The 24,502-nt window shown below is 43.3% G+C and overlaps 1 protein-coding gene and 2 non-coding genes across 3 annotated transcripts; 2 read left to right on the forward strand and 1 right to left on the reverse strand.

Moving 5' to 3' along the window:
* The first annotated feature begins 7,354 nt into the window (after positions 1 to 7,354).
* On the forward strand, positions 7,355 to 19,862 carry LOC139566700 (uncharacterized). Its single transcript, XM_071387950.1, has 8 exons — positions 7,355 to 7,863; positions 10,482 to 10,591; positions 10,825 to 10,936; positions 11,108 to 11,262; positions 13,995 to 14,085; positions 14,433 to 14,560; positions 17,754 to 17,847; positions 18,347 to 19,862. Exons 1-8 carry the CDS (start codon positions 7,566 to 7,568, stop codon positions 19,327 to 19,329), a joined length of 1,971 nt encoding a protein of 656 aa, XP_071244051.1. The 5' UTR covers positions 7,355 to 7,565; the 3' UTR covers positions 19,330 to 19,862.
* A 187-nt stretch (positions 19,863 to 20,049) lies between these two features.
* Positions 20,050 to 20,122, forward strand: trnak-cuu (transfer RNA lysine (anticodon CUU)). Its single transcript has one exon. It is a non-coding gene; the product is annotated as a tRNA-Lys (tRNA).
* A 761-nt stretch (positions 20,123 to 20,883) lies between these two features.
* Positions 20,884 to 20,955, reverse strand: trnae-cuc (transfer RNA glutamic acid (anticodon CUC)). The gene has a single exon. It is a non-coding gene; the product is annotated as a tRNA-Glu (tRNA).
* Between the last annotated feature and the right edge of the window lie 3,547 nt (positions 20,956 to 24,502).

Consider the following 24,502-nt stretch of genomic DNA (forward strand, 5'->3'; position numbering starts at 1 on the left):
TATTTTCTTTTAGAAAAATGTGCATTTTTCAGGTATAAATCACAGTTGTACATTGCAGCTGCAATCTGAAATAGCGTTGGAAGCAGCCGGAATAATTACAGAGACCGACGTCAATTACCAAACTACTCATCCTAAAACATTTCAGAAAAATACACAGCCTACAGCAATCGAAAGACACAGATCTTGTGAATCCAGACAATATTTCAGATTTTCTAAGTGTTTTACAGCGAAAACACAATATATCGTTATATTAGCATACCACATGAGCTAACATCACCCCAGCATGAAATCAAGGCAAAGGGGGCGATAACGTTATCGCCACCAAAATATATAAATTTTTTCACTAACCTTCTCAGAATTCTTCAGATGACAGTCCTGTAACATCATATTACACAATGCATATAGAGTTTGTTCGAAAATGTGCATATTTAGCATCAAAAATCTTGGTTATGCAATGTAATCTGTCAAAACATGGCATGCATTTGGGCCGGCGCCATCTTGGAAAGGCACCTATGATTACGATTATTTATCGATTAGATTGACTAAAAAAATACAGGTTGGACAGCTAATGAAAGATGCATTGGTTATTAATGCAACCGCTGATTTAGATTTTTAAAATTAACGTTACAAGACATACATTGTGAGTTACAGCCAGACTAGTGCCGCAAAAAATGGCCGACAACTGCGTTTAAATTTTTCCACATAAATACGGAATAAAATCATAAATAACTCTTACTTTTGGACGAGCTTCCATCAGTATCTTGGGCAATGTGTCCTTTGTCCAAAAGTATCGTTGCTTTGTTGTAAAACGACCTCCTCAACTTCAGAACTAGCAGCTAACGATAGCTTCACGGCACACACATGCCCAAATCGTCAAACGCAATACTAAGGAAATTCAGAAAAATAGCAATATACTCGCATGAACTGATATAAATCGGTTTCAAATAACTTCGTTATGATGTTTCTAACACCTATATCGAACTAAATCACAGACGGATAGATCTTTGATCAATAACGAGAGCTTTTGAGCATGCGATTCTGATGTCCTCCCTTGCGTCCTGGCGAGCGTCAAAAGGAAGGGTCATCTCACTCCACTCCCTTTTATAAACTCTGACAAACACGTAGAGACACCATTCCACTTCTCATTGGTTACTGACATCCAGGGGAAGGCGGGTGCAGTTCATGTCAAGCCATAGGGCACACACAGAGTTTTCAACTGATCCGAGATCAGAGACTATTTTTCAGAGCTTCGCATGTCCTGTCATGAGTTTCGCTCTAGAAAGAGTTCTGGTTCACCCACAGACATAATTCATACGGTTTTAGAAACTAGAGATTGTTTTCTATCCAATAGTAATAATAATATGCATATTGTACGAGAATTGAGTATGAGGCAGTTTAATTTGGAGACGATAAATGCTAACGTTGAAACAGCACCCCCTATATTGAGAAAATCCCGCATACAAACGAGGACTCCCTTTTTTTGTTTTCTTGAGTTAGGGGACTCCAAAATGCAGGTGTTTCAGCCTAGCTCAGTGCTTTCTGTGGTGGGGCAAGCCAGCAAAAAATACGGAGCGTTGCGCCGTGATTGGCTCAGTGTTCTGTCACTCATGGGGACACTACATCACCGCCAAGTCTAAGGGTAGAGCTCGAAAATTCAAGCCTTTTGGGTGCTGCCATAGAGTTACATTAAAGTACCCATCCAAGAAGGCTCAAGGTCATTAGCCACATAAAATGTCAAATCACATATCTACAGTAGCTTTGGTTGGACTGATCATGTCAACATCATACTTTCAAACTCTTAGCTAGCAGTCATCATCATGAATCAAGTCGATAATCTACCGGCAAATCCTTTTTAATCCTTGTTATATGAAGAGAAATTATAGATATAACATATCGGTGCTCATCAGCCATTGGACATAAACATTTCACAACAAGTTGGAAATCGCAAATTCAACAATAAGTGGTTTGGAAGGAATCAGTGGCAAACTGCAAGCATTGCAAAGCAATCATTAGCCTGCTATTCAGTGGAGTGTCTGTGTGGTCCCAAGTCTAAGGTTAAGGGTATTTTTTCCTAGTTTAAAATGATAAACATTCAACATTGGTCATGCTGTCAGTGAAGCATGATTTGTGCCGCGCTCAAAACAACTTAACTCAGAAGTGCAAAATCTGACTTTAGTGAATTCAAGACAACAGGGAACTTGGAAAAACGAGCTACGACTGGGAAAATACGTTTAGAACTTTCATCCAACTCAGAATTCTAAATCGGGAACTCTGGCCTCTTTCTAGCGCTACGACCTGAAGATCACTGACGTCATCATGATTTTTTATCCCCTCAAGTTCCCAGTTGTTGAAAGCACCATAAATACAGAGAATGGCAGACTTTGATGACAAAGTTTGATGACAAAATTTGCCCACGGAGGACCGCCACGCCACCTTCCTGTTCAAGTGAGCACAGCACAACAAGGTGAGTCCAAAAATGTATTGTATGCTGCTGCATAAATGATCTAATATGTCAGGGAGATACAGTATGTATACTGCAGCTAAGAAAGTAATAATAAGTGTATGTTGTGTAGTAAATGGACCCCTCTGCTATTCGGAATCCAACTAATCCATCACGACTGGTCTATCGACGTCACCGCACGAGGAGAATAAAACAGACTTTCCTCTGTTGCAATGTCCTTCTAAGGCCCTTCTGCTAGCTTGCTATCCCCGGGCCTGCTAGCTGTCTGAATCGCCGTGTCTCCAGCCAGCCCAACCACTCACTGGACCCCTATGATCACTCGGCTATGCATGCCTCTCCCTAATATCAATATGCCTTGTCTATTACTGTCCTGGTTAGTGATTATTGTCTTATTTCACTGTAGAGCCTCTAGCCCTGCTCAATATGCCTTAACCAACCATTTAGTTCCACCTTCCACATATGCGGTGACATCACCTGGTTTAAACGTCTCTAGAGACAATATCTCTCTCATCATTACTCAATGCCTAGGTTTACCTCCAATGTACTCACATCCTACCATACCTTTGTCTGTACATTATGCCAGGAATCTATTCTATTTCGCACAGATACCTGCTCCTTTTACTCTCTGTTCCCTACAGGTCTAGATGACCAGTTCTTTAGCCTTTAGCCGTACCCTTATCCTACTCCTCCTCTGTTCCTCTGGTGATGTAGAGGTTATTCCAGGCCCTGCAGTGCCTAGCTCCACTCCTATTCCCCAGGTGCTCTCATTTGTTGACTTCTGTAACCGTAAAAGCCTTGGTTTCATGCATGTTAACATTAAAAGCCTCATCTCTAAGTTTGTTTTATTCACTGCTTTAGAACACTCTGCCAACCCGGATGTCCTAGCTGTGTCTGAATCCTGGCTTAGGAAGACCACCAAAAACCCTGAAATTTCCATCCCTAACTATAACATTTTCCGACAAGATAGAACTGCCAAAGGGGGCGGTGTTGCAATCTACTGCAGAGATAGCCTGTAGAGTTCTGTCATACTATCCAGGTCTGTATCCAAACAATTCGAGCTTCTACTTTTAAAAATCCACCTTTCCAGAAACAAGTCTCTCACCGTTGCCGCTTGCTATAGACCAGCCTCTGCCCCCAGCTGTGCCCTGGACACCATATGTGAATTGATTGCCCCCCATCTATCTTCAGAGCTCGTGCTGCTAGGTGACCCAAACTGGAACATGCTTAACACCCCGGCCATCCTACAATCTAAGCTTGATGCCCTCAATCTCACACAAATGATCAATGAACCCACCAGGTACAACCCCAAATCCATAAACACGGGCACCCTCATAGATATCATTCTAACTTGCCATCCAAATACACCTCTGCTGTTTTCAACCAAGATCTCAGCGATCACTGCCTCATTGCCTGCATCCGTAATGGGTCAGCGGTCAAACGACCTCCACTCATCACTGTCAAACGCTCCCTGAAACACTTCAGCGAGCAGGCCTTTCTAATCGACCTGGCCCGGGTATCCTGGAAGGATATTGACATCATCCCGTCAGTAAAGGATGCCTGGTTATTTTTTTTAAATGCCTTCCTCACCATCTTAAATAAGCATGCCCCATTCAAGAAATTTAGAACCAGGAACAGATATAGCCCTTGGTTCTCTCCAGACCTGACTGCCCTTGACCAGCACAAAAACATCATGTGGGGTTCTGCATTAGCATCGAATAGCCCCTGTGATATGCAACTTTTCAAATAGTTATAGTTGAGTACATCCGTCCTAGCTCGCTCATTAATGTCTTAATTGATATTATGGATTAGCCTCTTATCCGCTTGTCGTCCCCTTATGCCATAGTTTGTACATCTCAATTGTCAGTAGAAACCACATTTGTTTACGCAAGTCAGCAATTTCAGCTTTGTTTTTTTTAAAGGCAGTAAATGAGGCTGAATTAGCTGTTTTGCTGCCAGACAAGGCTCAGCTGATAGCCAGATGTAGCAGTGGTAAGGTGTTGGGAGTTGGGACGGCTGTTGGGACAGCTTTATGTAGGCCCTAACAGTTTGTGGGCACCGTTTGTCACCGTTATAGTGCAATTATTGAATTGTTTAGTTTTGTGGGGTGTAGTGGCTTTGCTGGTACGCATCCCACATTTTTTTTATTGCCCCACCAAGATTTACCTGCTAAAATCGACACTGGCTGTTACCAAGCCTTTCTCATCTGGCCTTGGTGGACCTCATCTGTTTACTTGAAGGAAGAGGCTTGAAGAGAGGATTGGCTGTTTTGTATTCTAGGGACTCTAGTGAATAGACTGGAGCCCGGTTTTATGGACACGCTATAGATTGTTCTGCCTATACAGTGCAATATTTGATTTGATATTTGTATCGTATAGTGTCGATTGGCTCCATTTAAAGTAAATTGAAGTTATTTGTCAGGCAGGCCATATGCATTTTTTTGGGGCACTGATTTACATGTGTAAAAGGCGCAAATGGCTCATCATCATTAGGTTAAACTATATAGGTCGTTAACAGCAGGATTTCCCAAACTTGGTCCTGTCCCCCCCTGGGTGCACGTTTTGTTTTTTACCCTAACACTATACAGCTGATTCAAATAACCAACTCATTATCAAGCTTTTATTATTTGAATCAGCTGTGTAGTGCCAGGGCAAAAATCTAAAATGTACACCCAATGGGAGCTCCAGGACCGAGTTTGGGAAACTGGAAAACCCTGGTTTACAGGTATGCTAGTCCATAATTGTTTACATTGTGTCTTAAACTAATCTCACCTATAGGCCTACAGTGTATTGCATTGCAGTGAATGGAGTGGGTGGAGTAGAAAGTGTTGCTGGGTATTTACACCTCAGTCCCCATAAAATAACACCATATATACACTGCTCAAAAAAATAAAGGGAACACTTAAACAACACAATGTAACTCCAAGTCAATCACACTTCTGTGAAATCAAACTGTCCACTTAGGAAGCAACACTGATTGACAATAAATTTCACATGCTGTTGTGCAAATGGAATAGAAAAAAGGTGGAAATTATAGGCAATTAGCAAGACACCCCCAATAAAAGAGTGGTTCTGCAGGTGGTGACCACAGACCACTTCTCAGTTCCTATGCTTCCTGGCTGATGTTTTGGTCACTTTTGAATGCTGGCGGTGCTTTCACTCTAGTGGTAGCATGAGACGGAGTCTACAACCCACACAAGTGGCTCAGGTAGTGCAGCTCATCCAGGATGGCACATCAATGCGAGCTGTGGCAAGAAGGTTTGCTGTGTCTGTCAGCGTAGTGTCCAGAGCATGGAGGCGCTACCAGGAGACAGGCCAGTACATCAGGAGACGTGGAGGAGGCCGTAGGAGGGCAACAACCCAGCAGCAGGACCGCTACCTCCGCCTTTGTGCAAGGAGGAGCACTGCCAGAGCCCTGCAAAATGACCTCCAGCGGGCCACAAATGTGCATGTGTCAGCATATGGTCTCACAAGGGGTCTGAGGATCTCATCTCGGTACCTAATGGCAGTCAGGCTACCTCTGGCGAGCACATGGAGGGCTGTGCGGCCCCACAAAGAAATGCCACCCCACACCATGACTGACCCACCGCCAAACCGGTCATGCTGGAGGATGTTGCAGGCAGCAGAACATTCTCCACGGCGTCTCCAGACTCTGTCATGTCTGTCACATGTGCGTGTGAACCTGCTTTCATCTGTGAAGAGCACAGGGCGCCAGTGGCGAATTTGCCAATCTTGGTGTTCTCTGGCAAATGCCAAACATCCTGCACGGTGTTGGGCTGTAAGCACAACCCCCACCTGTGGACGTCGGGCCCTCATACCGCCCTCATGGAGTCTGTTTCTGACCGTTTGAGCAGACACATGCACATTTGTGGCCTGCTGGAGGTCATTTTGCAGGGCTCTGGCAGTGCTCCTCCTTGCACAAAGGCGGAGGTAGCGGTCCTGCTGCTGGGTTGTTGCCCTCCTACGGCCTCCTCCACGTCTCCTGATGTACTGGCCTGTCTCCTGGTAGCGCCTCCATGCTCTGGATACTACGCTGACAGACACAGCAAACCTTCTTGCCACAGCTCGCATTGATGTGCCATCCTGGATGAGCTGCACTACCTGAGCCACTTGTGTGGGTTGTACACTCCGTCTCATGCTACCACTAGAGTGAAAGCACCGCCAGCATTCAAAAGTGACCAAAACATCAGCCAGGAAGCATAGGAACTGAGAAGTGGTCTGTGGTCACCACCTGCAGAACCACTCCTTTATTGGGGGTGTCTTGCTAATTGCCTATAATTTCCACCTTTTGTCTATTCCATTTGCACAACAGCATGTGAAATTTATTGTCAATCAGTGTTGCTTCCTAAGTGGACAGTTTGATTTCACAGAAGTGTGATTGACTTGGAGTTACATTGTGTTGTTTAAGTGTTCCCTTTATTTTTTTGAGCAGTGTAGATTCTGCAGACCATGGAGAGTTATCCCAACCCCACTTTTACTTTGGCACATAGAATAGTTCTCTCTGTATTAGCCAATATGTAATTTATGGGCCTATAGTGTATTGCATTGGGACCAATGGAGTGGGTGGAGTAGAAAGTGTTGCTGGGCATATTGAAATTACACCATATTCTACAGACACTGCTGAGTAATCCCAACCCCACTTTTATGTCGGCAACTAGAATAGTTCTCTCTAAGCCAATATGTATTTCACATACAATGTATTGTATCGGGGGAATTTATTTGACCTTGGAACATATTTTAAAACCCACATTTAATGCAAATGTCCCCAAATATGAAAAAATATGAATCATTAATGTTTAGACAATTATGTTTCATATATTGTGAATAAATACAGGTTAATTACACTTTTCTACTATTACGTGGGGAACTTTTATTTTGAAAATTTCCGTGACCCGGAAATCTTTTTATTGTTGCTGACGAAAGACTGGTAGCACAGAAGAAGAAACTAAAGCTACAGAGCTAGCAAACGACTGGTTTTAGTCTACTATTTATGTTTAATCACTTCGTCTTTGGCGATATTTGAAGTGAGCGTGAATAAATATATCAAATATACATCGCATGAGACTGTATTTTTCGACTTTTAGTGCTCGCGAGCCAGGCGTCCAAAAATGTCGAGTCGCCTTGCGTTCCAGACACAGCTAGCTTCCATTATGGAGGTATTGGCCAATGCAGCCGTGGCAGAAATCTGCAAACTGGTAGACGACGACTATGCGGTTGTAAGTTTGCAAATGTCACAATGCCAAAGGGAGAACAAAGGTTTGAAGCGAAAGCTGAATCTTCTCGAGCTGAAGATGGCCCGTGGTTACGCCGAACGAAGGCTACGGGAAAGCGCAATGAACAGCCGTCCCAACAGCAGAGTTCATATCAACACCAATGAGAAATTCAGAGGGTCGTCTTCATCAACTGGTAAGAAGACTGTCTGTAATAGCATACCATGTCTGATACTAGTTTATTTGATTGCCGTGCTGATAAAAATAAATAAACACCACTGGAAAATAGGTCTGGGTGACATGGCCAAAATATCATCAATATAGTTTTTATTTTTGACGGTATGACGATATTTGACGGTTCTGAATAATACAAGTTCTAAATATGCTTTCTGGGTAGTGCATAAAAAACAAGTGTTTTTAATGGACTTTGTCCATTCTGATTGCTTTATACTGTTCTATCAAACTTTATCCCAAAATAATAGGACTACTGACAGTAAAGTAGTCATTTTTGTAGAACATGACATAGAATCAAAATCCTATTTTGTAGCCTCACTCTGGTACTCGACCAATTGTTACCATTTGCATAGTTATTTGTTAATTTACAGCATTCATTTCCAGGATTTTAATCAATTTCCTGCACTAATTTATAATTGTATAATTTACATGCTAACGTTGTCTTAGTATGTCTCTATTTCTGATGGGATGGGACATGGACTCAGAACATAAATGTTTGTTGTTTCTCTATGAATAATTGTAATATTGAGAGTATAAACAAAACGAGAAAGAAAAAAAAAGAATTCCGGAAAATACAAAACAATTTTATGGGGCCTCTTAGGCCTTACTGCTTAAATAAACAACTGACAGTCTGTGGCATATGGCCAATATACCACAGATGAGGGCTGTGCTTAAGCACCACACAACGCAACACAGAGTGCCTGGACACAGCCCTTAGCCGTGGCATATTGGTCATATACCACAAACCCCCGAGGTGCCTTATTGGTATTATAAACTGTTTACCAACGTAATTAGAAGAGTAAAAATAAATGTTTTGTCATACCCGTGGAATACGGTCTGATATACCGCAGCTGTCAGCCAATCAGCATTCAGGGCTCGAACTGCCTAGTTTATAATAACCATTATTTTACAAGGTATATTGACAGAACACATCTTGTACACCAAGGATCTGGGGTTGCAGGGTAGAGAAGTGAAGAATGTGCCAATAAGAAAGCTACCAAAAAATAATCTAAGTCGCTCATGCTAAAAAAGGTTGGAGACCGTTTTCCTAACCTTAACCTAATTCTCCTAACCTACTATGTTAATTCTCCTAACCTGCTGGGTAAGTTCTCCTAAAAAAAATTGGCACACTGTATCCTTTCTAAACAAAACCCTTGACCACCCGTAGTTGTTGACTTGTGCTAGAAAGTTAGTTAGCTAGCAGTTTTCAGCTGTTATCCATTTTTATCGGCAGTTAGAAAACTGCTGATTGCCATAATTTTTTAGTCGTTACTGAATAATTTAATGTAACTAATCAAACATTAAAATTGCGTTATAGAAGTTAGTCAACATTTTTATGTTTTATGCCCAGCCCTACTGGAAAACCATCAAAACTTGTGTAATATTGACTTTTTTCCCCCATTGGGGCCACATATACAATCATTGGGGCCACCGACACTGAGTGTACAAAACAGGAACACCTTCCTGCAGTAAGCTGAATTCACTGTCATGTTCGTGGAACCATTTCTGGACAATCCTAGCCTTGTGGCATTATCCTGCTGGGAAAACAATCTATTCACAGATGGATACACTGCTGACATGAAGGGATGCACCTGATTGGCGACGATGTTCACATATCCTGTGGCATTCAAACGTTGCTCCGCTTTTATCAAGGGGACCAATGTGTGCCATAAAAACACACTCCACACCACCTCCAGCCTGTATTGTTGACACCTGGCATGATGGATGCATGTACTCGTGGTTTTCTCCATACCGTAGTCCTCCCCTCAGTGTGAAACAGCAGGAACCGGGATTCATCCAACCAGGCAATGTTTTTCCAATTCTCCCGTGTCCAGTGTTTTCGTTCCTTAGCCCACTGCAACCACAGTTTCTTGTATTTTGCTGAGAGACGTGGAACTCTATAAGGTCGTCAGCTGCCATACCCCATCCGTGTCACGGACCAACGAGTTGTGCGTTCTTTTATGGGTCTTTGGGCACCGATGTTGTAGTGGACTGTCAGTTGACTAACTATAGCCCATCTGTTTCTCTGCACAATTCGTGTCAGCCTCCTTTGTCCTCTTTCATCAATGACCCGTTTTTGACCACTGGGATGCCGTTGGCTGGATGTCCTTTGGGTGGTGGACCATTCTTGATACACACAGGAAACTGTTGAGTGTGAAAAACCCAGCAGCGTTGCAGTTCTTGACACACTCAAACCGTTGCGCCTGGCACCTACTACCATACCCCGTTCAAAGGCACTTCAATATTTTGTCTTGCCCATTCATCCTCTGAATGGCACAATCCATGTCTCAATTGTCTGAAGGCTTACAAAAAATCCTCCTTTAACCTGTCTCCTTACCTTCATCTACACAGATTGAAGTGGGTGTAACAGGTCACATCAATAAGGGATCATAACTTTCACCTGGTCAGCCTCATGGAAAGAGCATGTTCCTTATGTTTTGTACACTCACTGTATACAGTCATTGGGACCCACCTTTGTTTTGGTCATTGAAATCTGACAAAGCTCTTCTAGGCCAATGTGACCTCGAGTCAACCTGCAATTTCTTTTACAAGTACGTTTATTTTTTATTTTTATCATAGGTGGTGTCTACGACATACAACTAGATCACCTGGGGATGTGGTCAGGAGGCCCTGGAGCCAGTAATGATCACAACAGTTCCCAGATGCATCCCAACCCCATCCGAGACAAGGTAAGTTCAAGAAACCAAAACTGTAATACTGGTTGTCAAGGTCTTACACACTTCAAGAAAACAAATCTACTTGGTGGCTCACCGTTATATTCCATTATAGCATCGTCCTACAGTACACAATGGCCCGTTTGAACCATTTTGAGCACTTGGCTGCATCAGTCACCAGTAGGTCATTATCAACCATGTTGTGGTGTATATTTATGCGGTTAATTCCCAACTTTTCGATCTTCCAGTCGCCAGATCTGCAGCTTGTGGAACCTGAGTCTCTGTTGGTCAAAGAGGAGAGGATGGAGGATCCCCTTGGAGACGCGGAGGCAGACGACGTACCACTGATCGGAGAGGACGGTGAGTGTGTTAGTCCGTCTCAACTTTGGTTGCTGTGTTGCAGATACTGCAATTACTCACCCCATGCATTTGATCAACATCAACACTCCATTCTCACATTACTCAACCTGGCCATACCGTTGACTTGAGTTAACTATTAACCTGCTCTCATTCCCTTCCTCTCTCGTCCAGGAGTGGTGGAGTGTGGACCTCGTGGAGGCAGCAATAGAACCGGCCCTGGGGACTCCACATCCCATCCACCCACTTCAGCCCATGGCCCAGAGCAGCTCAGCCAGCCTCAGCACCCCGAGCAGCAGCAGGGCCCCAGGAACAGGCACCGTGTGGAGGTCAGTGGCTCGGCACCTCTCCTTAAGTCTGACAGTGAACCCCAACACTCAGGACTGTGGTACAGTGGTGATGATGACAGAGGGGACGGTCTGGGGCCGCTGGGCTCGTTCTTTAATGAGAGCAACCAGGCAGAGACGGCTGGGGCTGGGCAGCCATCTTGTTCATACAGCACAGTCGCCGAGGCTGCTGCGTCTTTTCAGTCCGGGCACCGCCGTCCACTTCCTGCTTCGGTCACCGTCCACCGCCATCTCCCGGGGAACCGAGAGGAGGTTCTGAACGTCGACTCGGAGGAGGAGGATGGAAAGGCGCCTCTGGATAAGTGGGGTCGCGACAGTGGAATGTCTGCAATGTTTGGGGGAGGAGGCAGGTTCCAGGGTAACCATGGCAACATGGCCGCCCCATCACAATCTCACTCCAATGACATTGCGATGCCGTCGACTTCCGACGCGAACGGGTGGACACACGGCGGCGGGGGCAGAAACACTGGCGGCGGCAACACTGGCTTCCCCCTGACGAGGGGCGGCAAGGTCCCCCACAGGACCAGTGCCCGGGAGAAACTGTTCATCTGCAACTTCTGCGGCAAGGCGTTCAACCGGCCCAAGAAAGTAGAGATCCACCTGAGGACCCACACAGGGGAGAGGCCGTTCAGATGCAACACCTGTGGGAAGATGTTCTCCGAGGCTGGCAACCTGAAGAAGCACCAGAGGGTCCATACAGGGGAGAAACCCTTCCACTGTGAGCTCTGTGGGAAAGGATTCGCCTGGATACGCAACCTCAAGACCCACCACGAGAGGAACCATCCAGACGTATATCCCCCGGACATGAGCCCTAGTTTTATCCCACCTGCACCACTGCCCACTCATATGGTCAAGTGCCACAAAGAAGAACATAGGCCAATTACAGTTGACCCAGAACCGAGCAGTACGGCTGGCCCTTAAATGTACGCTGAGCGCTAATATCAATAACATGCATGTCAATCTCTCCTGGCTCAATGTAGAGGACAGATTGACTGCATCCCTACTTGTCTTTTATGAGCGGTATTGACGTGTTGAAGCACCAAACTGTCCGTTCAGACAGCTGACTACATGGAACTCTCTTCCACATCAAAGTAACTCAAGCAAGTTGTAAAATCTATTTTTTATTTTTTTGTATCAGAATAAACAACACCTTATGGCACAGCATGGACTGTGAAGACACGAGCGCATATGCTAACACGCACTCTACTCACACATGCATTGTAATATTGTAGATGTGTAGTTGTGTGATGTATTGTTTTTTTATATTTTGTGATTTGAATTGTTTTAATCCTGTTTTGCCCCCCCCCTGGGCAGCAGCTAGTGGAGATCCTAATAAATACGAATACAAATTAGCAGGGGCGGGGCCCGAACTTACTCATGTAGTTTTCCTTACTCATTAAGCTAATCAAGTTTCCACTGTGTTTTAGAAACCAGACTGTTTCTAGCCAGGAGGTCTCAACCTTATGCTTAAAAATGAATCGGGGGTGACCTACCATTTGGCATACTAACAGACAAACTTAACAATGCTCTGTGGTCCCGTGTGGCTCAGTTGGTAGAGCATGGCACTTGCAACGCCAGGGTTGTGGGTTCAATTCCCACGGGGGGACCAGGGTTCAATTCCCACGGGGGGACCAGGATGAATATGTATGAACTTTCCAATTTGTAAGTCGCTCTGGATAAGAGCGTCTGCTAAATGACTTAAATGTAAATGTAAAATGTAAATGTCTCTACGGTCAGTCATCATGAATCACAACTCACAGGTGCCCTGATGGGTGCGCATGGAAATGTTTTGGGGTATGATGGGTGGTTTTGATTATGTACATAAGACATTTCATATCAGTGGACTAAGGAAGGGTGAATTTGGTCCAATAAGCTACCGATTTAAAGGTATTCATGGTAAATGTCAACCTTAAAGTGTAAATCTGGAGAGGATGATGCTTGTTCTTTGTGTACATATTTAAAATTGTTTTGTATATCTAACGCTAAAGGGGATATTTGACATTGGACAGATTCACTTTTTAATAAGTTATTTTGATGCCAGTTTATGAATGAGTGGCAGTTTGTTATAGTAAACATGTATTACAATGCCTCTTCTATGTTTTTCTACATATGGAACTATTATGAATAAAATACATTCCTACACTGAGGTTTCTGTCGTTATTGAAATGAATAGGCAATAGTGGTTTATATGGCGGACAAAGGAAAGCTGAAGGGATTCAAACGATTCACCAATAAGGAAAGCTGTACTGGGGCTGCTTACACGTCTGTCACACACAAATATCTCCCACCACCTGCAAGAACACTCATAAATAGGTCATATTTGTTTAATCATTATTGAGCATGACACGAGTTTATTAATCTTCCAATCAATTCTTAGTCACCTAATCTTTGTTAAATAATATCAAATCACTCAAACCATAAGGTCACTATAACCACTATATTTAATTGGAGAGGCCCAGTATTAAGAGGTTTTGAGTAACAGACATCCATTCACCAGTCAAATTATGCAACGAGATGCATATAACATATCAGTAAACATCTATAGCTACATAAAATACTTTTTGCATGCATGTAAGATGTACACGATTTGTAATCGTTGGTCCATATATTTATTCCGGTCACACAGTTCTAGTGAGTGATTTCAGAAATGAATACGATTCATTGCATAATAGTAATTGTGATATCTAATTCCTGGTCCGTCCCTGTGTTTCCAGTCTGCAGCGGTGGAGGACAGAGACCCTGACATCCTGCTGATCAAGGTGGAGAATCTGGACCCACGGGGTGGAGGACTCCGCATCCAGGAGGGTGAGTGTAGACTACAGGGGTGGAGGGCTGTGTGTGTGGTTAAATTGGGTATTGGCACTAACAGCAGGGCTTGATAATCAAGGGGTTAGACCTATGACACAAGTTTAGTTAGATCCCATGTAAAGACTACACTGTTGCATCCATCCCTGCCTGTTCCAGAGCATAAAGCTTTGAAAACATGTTCTAATGGCATTAATATTTCTATCCCTGCCTGTTCCAGAGCATAAAGCTTTGAAAACATGTTCTAATGGCATTGACATTCCCCAAGTGTAGCTCCATGGTGAGGTCTCCCATTGATTTCAACAACAGCCAGTGGTGTGATTGTGACGCTGTGTTCTCTTCTCAAGGGCCGGAGGAGTCCAGCAGAGACGACTACAGAGGAGGAGCATTACCCCTGGAGGCCACCCACCACAACTCACCCCCAGACCACACCCACCACCACCACCCCGGGACGACCAGGCACCACACCACGGAGGTCAGCTATGGCCGTGTGTCGTACGAGAGCCACCCCCTTCCGCTGTGGACCAATGGGGGCAGTGGTGGTTGTGGTGACGCTAGCGTCCCAGGGCCATCCTCCCTCAACCTGTCCTACCCAGCAGGCACAAGCATGCTGATCATGGGAGGGAGGATGGGGCCTGCTGGCTCTGAGATGGGTCAGCACAGGGGTTTCACTGTAGAAGGCTCCGGAAGCTTCTCAGGTTCTATGGGTTCTAGAGAGGGGTCAGAGATGGCTGGTTATGATGTCGGAATGGGGGGGTCGGATGAGGCACAGGGGGGTCAGGAGACGTACAAATGCGGGAGGAAGAAAGTGGTAAGGAAGAAAGCATACCTCTGCAAGTTCTGCGGTAAAGGGTTCTCCTCCCCGGCGAATCTAGAACCGCACCTTAGAACCCACACGGGCGAGCGGCCGTTTGGGTGCACGGTGTGCGGGAAGCACTTCTCTCAGTACTGGAACCTTAAAATCCACAAGAACGTTCACACGGGGGAGAGGCCGTACGCCTGCCCGCTCTGTGGGGAACGCTTTGCCGACCCTAGCAATCTAAAGAAACACCAGAAACGACATCATCCTCAGCAGTAGTACTACGACCTCATCCTCAGCAGTAGTACTACGACCTCATCCTCAGCAGTAGTACTACGACATCATCCTCAGCAGTAGTACTACTAGATTGGACCGGGGTATTATATCAACCATCTATTTCAATATGAGAAGGGCCAGGTTTTTTTCTCCTGAAAACTCAGATGGTTATAGAATTTAACTAGGGCCAGGAGTTGTCCCTAATCACATGACCTGACCAGAAACAACTAATAGTTATAGGATAAAAATAGGACCCAGAGTTTTTCCTCTGGTCAGGTCACACGATCAGGAATAACTCTTGGTCATTAATATAGACACTATATTGATATTAGTAAAGGGGTTTAGGGAAGGGTTGTTAGTGAAATCTCTCGTGGACAGATGCACAAGCAATATTTTAATTCTGAGTGTCCGAGATTGGTGTAGTCTGGGTAATTTTGTCTTTTCTTATCTGATCAAGACAGTCCTTTTAGTAATTAGATTGTGTTCCGGGAGTCCTATAGCTGGTGATGGTAATAAGCATATTTATTTGTTTTCTACTCATAAAGCTGTATGAAAATTATAATATGTGGTGAGAATAGTGCATATTTGATTCCCCTTGTAACACCAAGGTATATAGGTTCAACATACACCATAAACCAGTAAATGGGTTGAATTAACCATATTTGTTAGCAGTAAAGGTGTAAATATCTTGTTAGGTGATGGTACTATTTTTTATTTTGAGTCCAAAATGCTCTACGCTTATAAGGGATAAGTCTATTGTGTCACAATTCTGTGAAACTTTGATTGATGTCCTTATCTTGTAATGTTAAAAGAAGATTAAAATGTTTCTTTGCAAAAACGATGAATGAATTAATGTGGTTATTAACATTACATTACTCCATCACAGGACATTCAATTTCCTCAACTGTGACACAATATCAATATCTTAAAGAGCATTCATCACATCCACAATATTTGCCTAAAATGGAAGTCAAATAATTATCACTTAAAAGATATTCTCCGGTACTTTTGTATACTTTTTAGCCAGTAGTTCTGAAAGTAGCACCCACGAGCCAAAGGTGGTCCCGGAAAATTGCGTTCTACATCACAAATGTGCAGATGTGTGCACCACTTCATTGCTCTCTCTCGCTTTACTTTGTGTGTGTCTTGCTAGCTGTTACTCAAATGGCGAGGGGCTGAAGCTTATTGGTTGAAACTCGAATTGTTAGGGGGCTGGCCCGCGTGGGGGTAAATGTAGGGAAAATGGCACCACACAGCTTCCAGAAAACGAGGGATTTTGTGGATAATTGAGGTAAGACAGTAATTATGCTCATAGATTATGCGTGTATGAACTACACATTGACACATCCCGCCCAAAAGCGGAAGGTTTAAAAATGACTTACTACATACTCGCCAGTACCGGAACATGTCTTTAACAAATTTACTAATTTTAATGAATTATTATTTATTGCAGTGAAAACAGTGAATTAGACTTTCCTAAATATGTTTTTGATTTACAGTACACTGAGGATACAATCGGGCGCATCCCTTCATGGCAACAATGTATCAATCTGCGAATTGCCACAAGGCTAGGATTGTCTAGGAATGGTTCCACGAACGTGACAGTGAATTCAGCTTACTGCAGTGGCCTGCCCAGTCACCAGATCTCAATCCAATTGAGCATCTGTGGGATGAGATGGAACAAGCTATTCAGAGTAGAGATCCACTACCAGCCAACTTGACACAACTGTGGGAAGCATTGGAGTCAACATGGGCCAGCATCCATGCCCTGACGAATTGAGGCAGTTCTGAGGGCAAAAGGGGGTGCAACAGAATATTACAGTAACACCTCTAAATTAAATCAAATTGTATTGGTTGCGTACACATATTTAGCAGGTGTTATCGCGGGTGTAGCGAAATGCTTATGTTTCTAGCTCCATCAGTACAGTAATACCTAACAATACAAAGAAAACCATGTAAAATTCCCCAAAAGAAAAAGAAAGGGATTAAGAAATATAGAAATATTAGAACGAGCAATGTCACAGTCCGGAATATAAATATATATGTATATGATTGTGTGTATAGACATTATGGACAGTATATGAATAGAAAAGGTGTGTACAGCAGTAATTATATAGGATGAGCCTTGACCAGAATACAGTAAATCCATATGAAGTGGCTAAAACAGTATGTAAAAATTATTTAAGTGACCCGTGTTCAATGACTATGTACATAGGGCAGCAGTCTCTAAGGTGCAGGGCTCTGGTTCCCGGGAGGTACCCAGCTAGTAATAGTGACTAAAGTTGAGGGCAGGGTACTGGGCGAAGGCCGGTTAGTGGTGACCGTTTAACAGTCTGATGGCCTGGAGATAGAAGCTGTTTTTCAGTCTCTCAGTCCCAGCTTTGATGCACCTGTACTGTCTCCGCCTTCTAGATGGTAGCGGGATGAACAGGGCGTGGCTCGGGTGGCTGAGGTCCTTGATGATCTTCTTGGCTTTTCTGTGACACCGTGTGCTGTAGATGTCCTGGAGGGCAGGCAGTGAGGCGTTCTGCTGATCGCTATCTATCTAGTGTTTAGTTTATCTCATAGGCTATTTCTCCTCTCTTCTTCCTAGCCTGCAGCTCCTGAATCAACTCCATCAACACTAAGACTGGGACAGAACCTGGGAAGTATCACAGCAACAGGAGGACCTGACATGACAGCAGAGTGTAAGTGGAGAATGAAAATAAACCAGGAATGCATGACAACTGTGTTGGCGCCCACCAGACAGTGTCACTGACCTCCTCACTTATAATAGTTTACTAAAAGCTATTTTCTTAATGAGGCAAACGAGGCCAGTTCAGCCCCCCTTTAAGTTGAATGCACTAACTGTAAGTCGCCTTGGATAAGAGTGTCTGCTAAATCAGGGTTTTCCTAACTCGGTCCTGGGGTCCCCCCTGAGTGCCTGTTTTGGTTTTTGCCCTAGCACTACACTAATTCAAATAGTCAAAGCTTGACGATGAGTTGGTTATTTGAATCAGTGCTAGGGCAAAAACCAAAATGTGCACCCAGGGGGGACCCCAGGACTGAGTTTGGGAAACCCTTACTAAAGTGTACATGTAAAAGCCCTCTCTAGCTTATCATCCTTTACCATGTCTTTTAACTCAGAATGAGCATCTGAACTAGTATTTACAATAAACATGTACCTTTTCTATGATCTTTATCCAGGTACTGGGGAGTCCTCCTCACAAAAAGGTATTGGAACCACTAGTCCCGCAGCGAGCCTAGGTAATAAAGCCAATATGCCCAAGGGAGCATCAGACAACACACCTCCAACCCAGACCACACAGCAGCTCAGCAAGCAGAGAGCAGCCAACACGCTAGGCTCTGAGTACTCAATGTTTGAGCTGGAGACCTTCTTCACGCGCTGGGCCCCAGACACATCGGCATCAACATCGCCCTCCGGTGGTCCCTCGTGCTCCTACACCGACAACACTACGGACAATGACCCAGACTGCCTCATAGTCGACCCAGAGCCTCAGCCCCGGCTCCCCTCAGCGACTGTCAGGCCCACAGGGGAGGGTGTGCCTTTCTCTGGGCATCAGGGAGTACAAACAGCCACTCTGGGTGTGGGTGGGGGCATCCAGGGGCATCCCACATGGAGCAGGGCAGCCATTTTGAGAGCGTCTCAACAAGCACATCAGCGGCAGCTTCAACGACGCCTCAGAGCACAGCAGCTACAACAGACTCACCCAGAAAACCCAACTACCTCCACCACCAATACTAGTACCGGTATGTCTTCCCAATCCCTTCACTCCCTGGTAGGTCTACCACCAGGAAGAGGGGCCACGGCCAAAGGCTTTGCCCACATCGAGGTGAACCTGGCTGGGCAGCAGGCAGCCCAGCTGGCCCAGCAGCACTGCGATGCGGCCGGGAGGAGAAAGAGCTACGTGTGCCGAGCCTGCGGTAAGGCCTTCACCGGTCAGTCCAACCTGGAGGCTCACCAGAGGGTACACACAGGGGAGAAGCCGTTCAGGTGTGCCACCTGTGGGAAGATGTTCTCAGAGGCTGGCAACCTGAAGAAGCACCAGAGGGTCCATACAGGGGAGAAACCCTTTGCCTGTAGCCACTGTGGGAAGCGCTTCGCCTGGATATGCAACCTCAAGACGCACCAGCAGTCAGTCTGTGGAGATGGGGGAGAAGAGGTGTGAGGCATAAAATTAGAATCAGTAGACTGGACGGACATGGTTCTAAAATCTACAATAGAATATTGCTGACACAGACATCAACGGGAATTCATTCTAATCGTAATGATGTGAGACCGACAACCCCCCAAACCTCCAAAACAAACACTACAATATAAAGGAAATGTAAAAGGGATTAGCAGAAAGTTGTCTTTACAGGTGACACTTTTGTCCTCTGTTCAGCTCCAGATCGTTGTTACAGTAGTTAAACTAAGGGGCTTGTAATTTTATGGCCAACATAAAAATCAGGCAATTATTAGATAAAGTATCTTTATTTGAAACTGAAATGTGGAATTAATATTGAATATCATGTGCATATTATATGAACAAATGTGTTCCAAGACATGTCTTTTTTTATATTATTAGGATAACCTTTTTTTTTATTTGTAAGATTTGACATGAATAATTGTCAATCCGTGTCACATGCAATTGCAAGTAATGTGGCCACAGACAGTGACATCAAAATAAACATATTTTCTTAACACAATAAGGTAGTACTAAATATTCGCATCGATTATGAACTATTCTGTTCTTTTGTGAGAACAGCAGGTTAGTTTGAAAATCAGCTTTTGTTATTGGGGCCTAGTCAATGTGTAATACTAAATGCAACCGCAATGTGGCAATATTTTATTTTCTGACTTTCCCGCCGTGCTTTCAAAATCATCTGCAAATACAGTCTGCTGATAGGCCCGGCTAGCTCAGTCGGTAGAGCATGAGACTCTTAATCTCAGGGTCGTGGGTTCGAGCCCCACGTTGGGCGCAGTTTTTTCTTTATACCTTTGAAACGATAAAATCATACATTTTGCACTTACGGGTGGAAGTGCGTTGCATAAGGACTACTTTGTATGTAATTCCGCTACTTTAGCGATCGCTTCATACTCCATACATTCATCGTGGAAAAGAAACGCTAGTGGGCGTGGCGTTTGGCGAGAGCGATGTGGATAGGTAGCAAGTCATGTAGCTACGTACAATACAGGCATTTTTCTATCTCTTCCCTTAAAAATATAATTAATATAACATACGCAATACATGATGTATAAATACACCACAATCCATTATGGTGAAAAAAACTAGCAGAGGATGGTTTCGATCCATCGACCTCTGGGTTATGGGCCCAGCACGCTTCCGCTGCGCCACTCTGCTCCGGAATTTGTAAATAAATAATTGTGCTAATAAACCTAAGGGGGCGGACACGTAACTTTGTTATCAACTGCAGTATTTCTTTGCCACTCTTTTCTTTTTTCTATATTATTAGTTTATATTTGTTTTTGTACCCATCATTTGTCATCATTACAGTTCAATACATTCCTACACTTCCCTTTCAAAAACGATTAGCTACCTTTTCAGAAGGTAAACATGTAACAATATTCTTGTTATAGGTATACAATGCGCATAATATATAATGCATATCTATTTCATACGGGCTTTAGGTGGTCTATTCATGCGTCCGAAAATTACTAACAAAGATTTTTAGCTGTGTTACAAAATGCATGCGGTTACAAGACTAAAGAAAACATGTTGTTCCCTGACCGGGAATCGAACCCGGGCCGCGGCGGTGAGAGCGCCGAATCCTAACCACTAGACCACCAGGGAAGGCTAGCAATCTAGATACAGTTTAACTATTGATCTGTGTTATTCTCCGAACCCTGTCTTTCCAACTACTTGATCGTTTTCTCTGTGAAAACAATCTTCACTTGAATTTGATTGATCAACTCGAGCAGCTCTCCTGCATTCATTTACATAAATTGTATCCTTTTGGGTTACTGCAGTTTAGTTTTGTGGTACTCTAACTTTACCCATTCAGAGGGCTGTAAGAAAACGTTGGTTTACTGATGTAACCTCGGTTCTCTGAGTAGAGTAACGAGTCGCCAAACGACCGATAGTAACTTCCCCTTCACGCGATGTGAACTTCCCCTTCACCCTTACTGTACCCACGTGACCTGTCATTGTAAAAGGCGTCTGATATACTTAAGCAACAAGGCCCGAGGGGGTGTGGTATATGGTCAATATACCAAGGCTAAGGGGTATTATAAATTAGTTACCAACATAATTACAGCAGTAAATATAAATACACCTCATGTAGCCTAGCCCATAGGCCTATATGTTTTGATAAGGTTTGTATCACAACTAAAGTGGCCAAATAACTTCTTAAAATTAAGCACATTAATCCGCTTTACAAGGGGTGTAGAGCCTAACTTGCATACGTAAGCAGCGTGTGAGTTTCAAGTTTGGGGAAGATCGTTTTCACCATAAAAATGCACCATTATAATAAAAGCATTACATGCATAATTGCATTTGCGGTCACTTTTGATAATGGTGTTTTCCCACTAATGGAACATTCGTGCTTATAGCCTGCTGCAGTGTGCGCATTGCTGCGTTTATCATGTGAAGAAATAGCCTAATAGTTTATCAACATTTTAAGCTAATCGTTCTGATCTGTTGTGTCAGCCTCATTGTTTAAAAAAGTTTTTTTTTGATGCTAGTGGTTGTATTAATTTGTCCCAGACCATGTTTTAAATATTTATTTCTCGCACAGAATAGAAGGTCAACTTCTGTACTATAGGTGATAGTAGGTTCCAATATCTTCAATATGCACCTTGGAATTGGATAAGGATGCACGCAGTTGCGTCCCCAATGTGTCTGTCTTCACTTGTAGCCTGTGAGAAAGACCCGATCACGTGATGGAGAGCCATGAGAGTAACAGGTGCTTCGCAGCAATCAGGGAGAAGGGAATTATAATTATTATATTTAGCCCAAGGGCACAATGACCACTGGCCGCAAAAGGCATGGATTCTTTTAGGGTGCATAATGGCCACACAAAAAAGGATGCTGCTGGGAAATTCGAGGCATTATCAAGTGCTTGTCAAATTGTGAATGAGAGACTGATGAAGTGTGTACGCCCTGCACAAAAAAACAAAGCAGAGCTCATGCCTTTCAAGTTACTTTTTTCAAATCATCATTAGAGTCGCATCATGCAGCCTTACAATGTATTACAAATCACATCATACTAAATGGAGTGTCTCGGTTTTACATAGAGAATAGTACGAAATGCTCTGAGACCAGGTTGAGAAAGCGCATGTGATTCTTCAACACACTTGGGTGAAACAATAGCCAATAGAAAGGCAATCTTGACTGAGAGCTCAGATAGCTCAATTGAAGACGGGCTCAAATGGTGGGCTCATAAATGATCGTAGGACAACATCTAACTCCCATGAGGGTACTGAAGGAGCCCTGGGGGGCAGTAGCCTGCTGGCACCTTTCATGAATTGCGATGCTAAAGGGTGTGCCTGCGCTGAAGACGTCTATATCGGTCCACAAATACAGGACTAACAAAGAACCAGTGCACTACTTTTGTGATTTATACAAAAAAAAAAAGGTATTGCAATGTTTACCAGCATTTGTAACTTCAGTCTGAAAATTATCTGTACAAAACAGTTAATCTGATAATACTTGTGGAATATAAAAAATGTGCTTGATATGCCTATATGTTTTACAGTTTCTTGAAATACTTTGCAAATGCAACTTTTTTCTAATGTGAAAACTAAAATGGTCTATTCATAATTTTTTTGTAGATGCTCTTTTGCAAGTGCCATGCTCTACCAACTAAACCACATCATCACAAATCACTTGATGTCTCAATGTACTCAATGACTGGATTGTACATTGTTTTTCTTCATGGTGATGTAAAGTCTACAGGTACAAACGTAGATGATCAGCTTATGTACAATACATTAATGTACATTTACATGAAGGGGTTTGTAAGAATGGTACGTTAATACTGCACAAAAAGTGGTTGTTTCCATGTTATTTGATCAAGAAAAATATTTAATTTGATGTGGATGTTTTGTGTCTTTGACCATAACTTTGCACCTTTTGATGTAAATGTTTGAGGACAGGGTTTTGTTCTTTCTGGATCCCATTAGAATGACAATTCCAGAGAAAGGGACAGGGCAACAACTCTTACAATTCCAGCTATTGAGTCCTGCAAGATACTGTTCTTAATTAGGTAACTACCCTTTTGCCAAAGCAGAGATGCTGAATTTTTGTTTTGCTTTCGCTACAGATGCCTATATCGGTCTGCTAATACTAGTAAAGACCCAGTGCACTACTTTTGTGAACAAATCTTTTTTTCTTAATCTTTTTTTTGGATTCTGATTTTTCAGGTGGTGCTGCAGCACCCTCAGCACCCCTACTTCCTGTGGCTATGCCTGGAATAGCTCAAGAAAGAGGCTAGACTGTTCTGGAGTGGCCAGCGAAGAGTCCAGATCTGAGTCACATCCCTAACCTATGGCGAGAACTGAAAACAGCAGTTGGTGGAGGGCACCCCTAAAACATTGAAGAATTAGAGCAGTTTGCTGCTGAAAACTGGGACAAATTGCCAGGTAGAAAGGTGCAGCAAGCCCATTGATGTCTACAAGAAGTATTTGTCAGGAGTTATCTTGGTCAAAGGCTGTGCAACCAAGTACTAGCTCCTGGGTGCCAATAGTTTTGCCAATGCCATTTGTCTTTATTTTCTAAATAAAAATAAAAATTGTAAACTTAAGTTTACAAAAAAATATATATATATGGCCGCAACTGTATGACTGAATTGTTGACAACACACTATATTATGCAACATAAATGGGTTAAACCCCATTTCATGCCCCATGGGGTTAATAATCAATATTCAGACTAAAGGTTGCCTATAAAATAATGCCTGTAATAGTAATAAAAACTGCACTTGATGATTTACAATCTCAAAATGTGTCCGGAACATGTGGGAAACACATGATCTTAAATTCAATAAAAACATTTGGGGGGATATTGCACACTACACAACACCTGAAAACTCATTAATTTCAATGTAATTGAAAATTCATGTTTGGACATACAAAATGACCATAATGTTCTCAAATTCAAGATCAGTCCTCATTTAACAACGCTTACCTACCTATGAAAGCCATTGAAGCAGACCTAAAGTAATTTATGTAATATATTTTTTTACAAGCAAAAATGTTATGCAAATTGCCATTCTAATATGGCATTGCTAATATGAACCTCTTGACTTCTCAACCGCCTGGTAGAGCTCTGTAATTTCCTAATTAAACATCAAGTTGAAAAAAAAATGATATTGGAAGTTCTTATTAGAGTTTACAGTGGA

The sequence above is a fragment of the Salvelinus alpinus genome, chromosome 39, assembly GCF_045679555.1.
Source record: "Salvelinus alpinus chromosome 39, SLU_Salpinus.1, whole genome shotgun sequence".
Lineage (NCBI taxonomy): Eukaryota > Metazoa > Chordata > Actinopteri > Salmoniformes > Salmonidae > Salvelinus > Salvelinus alpinus.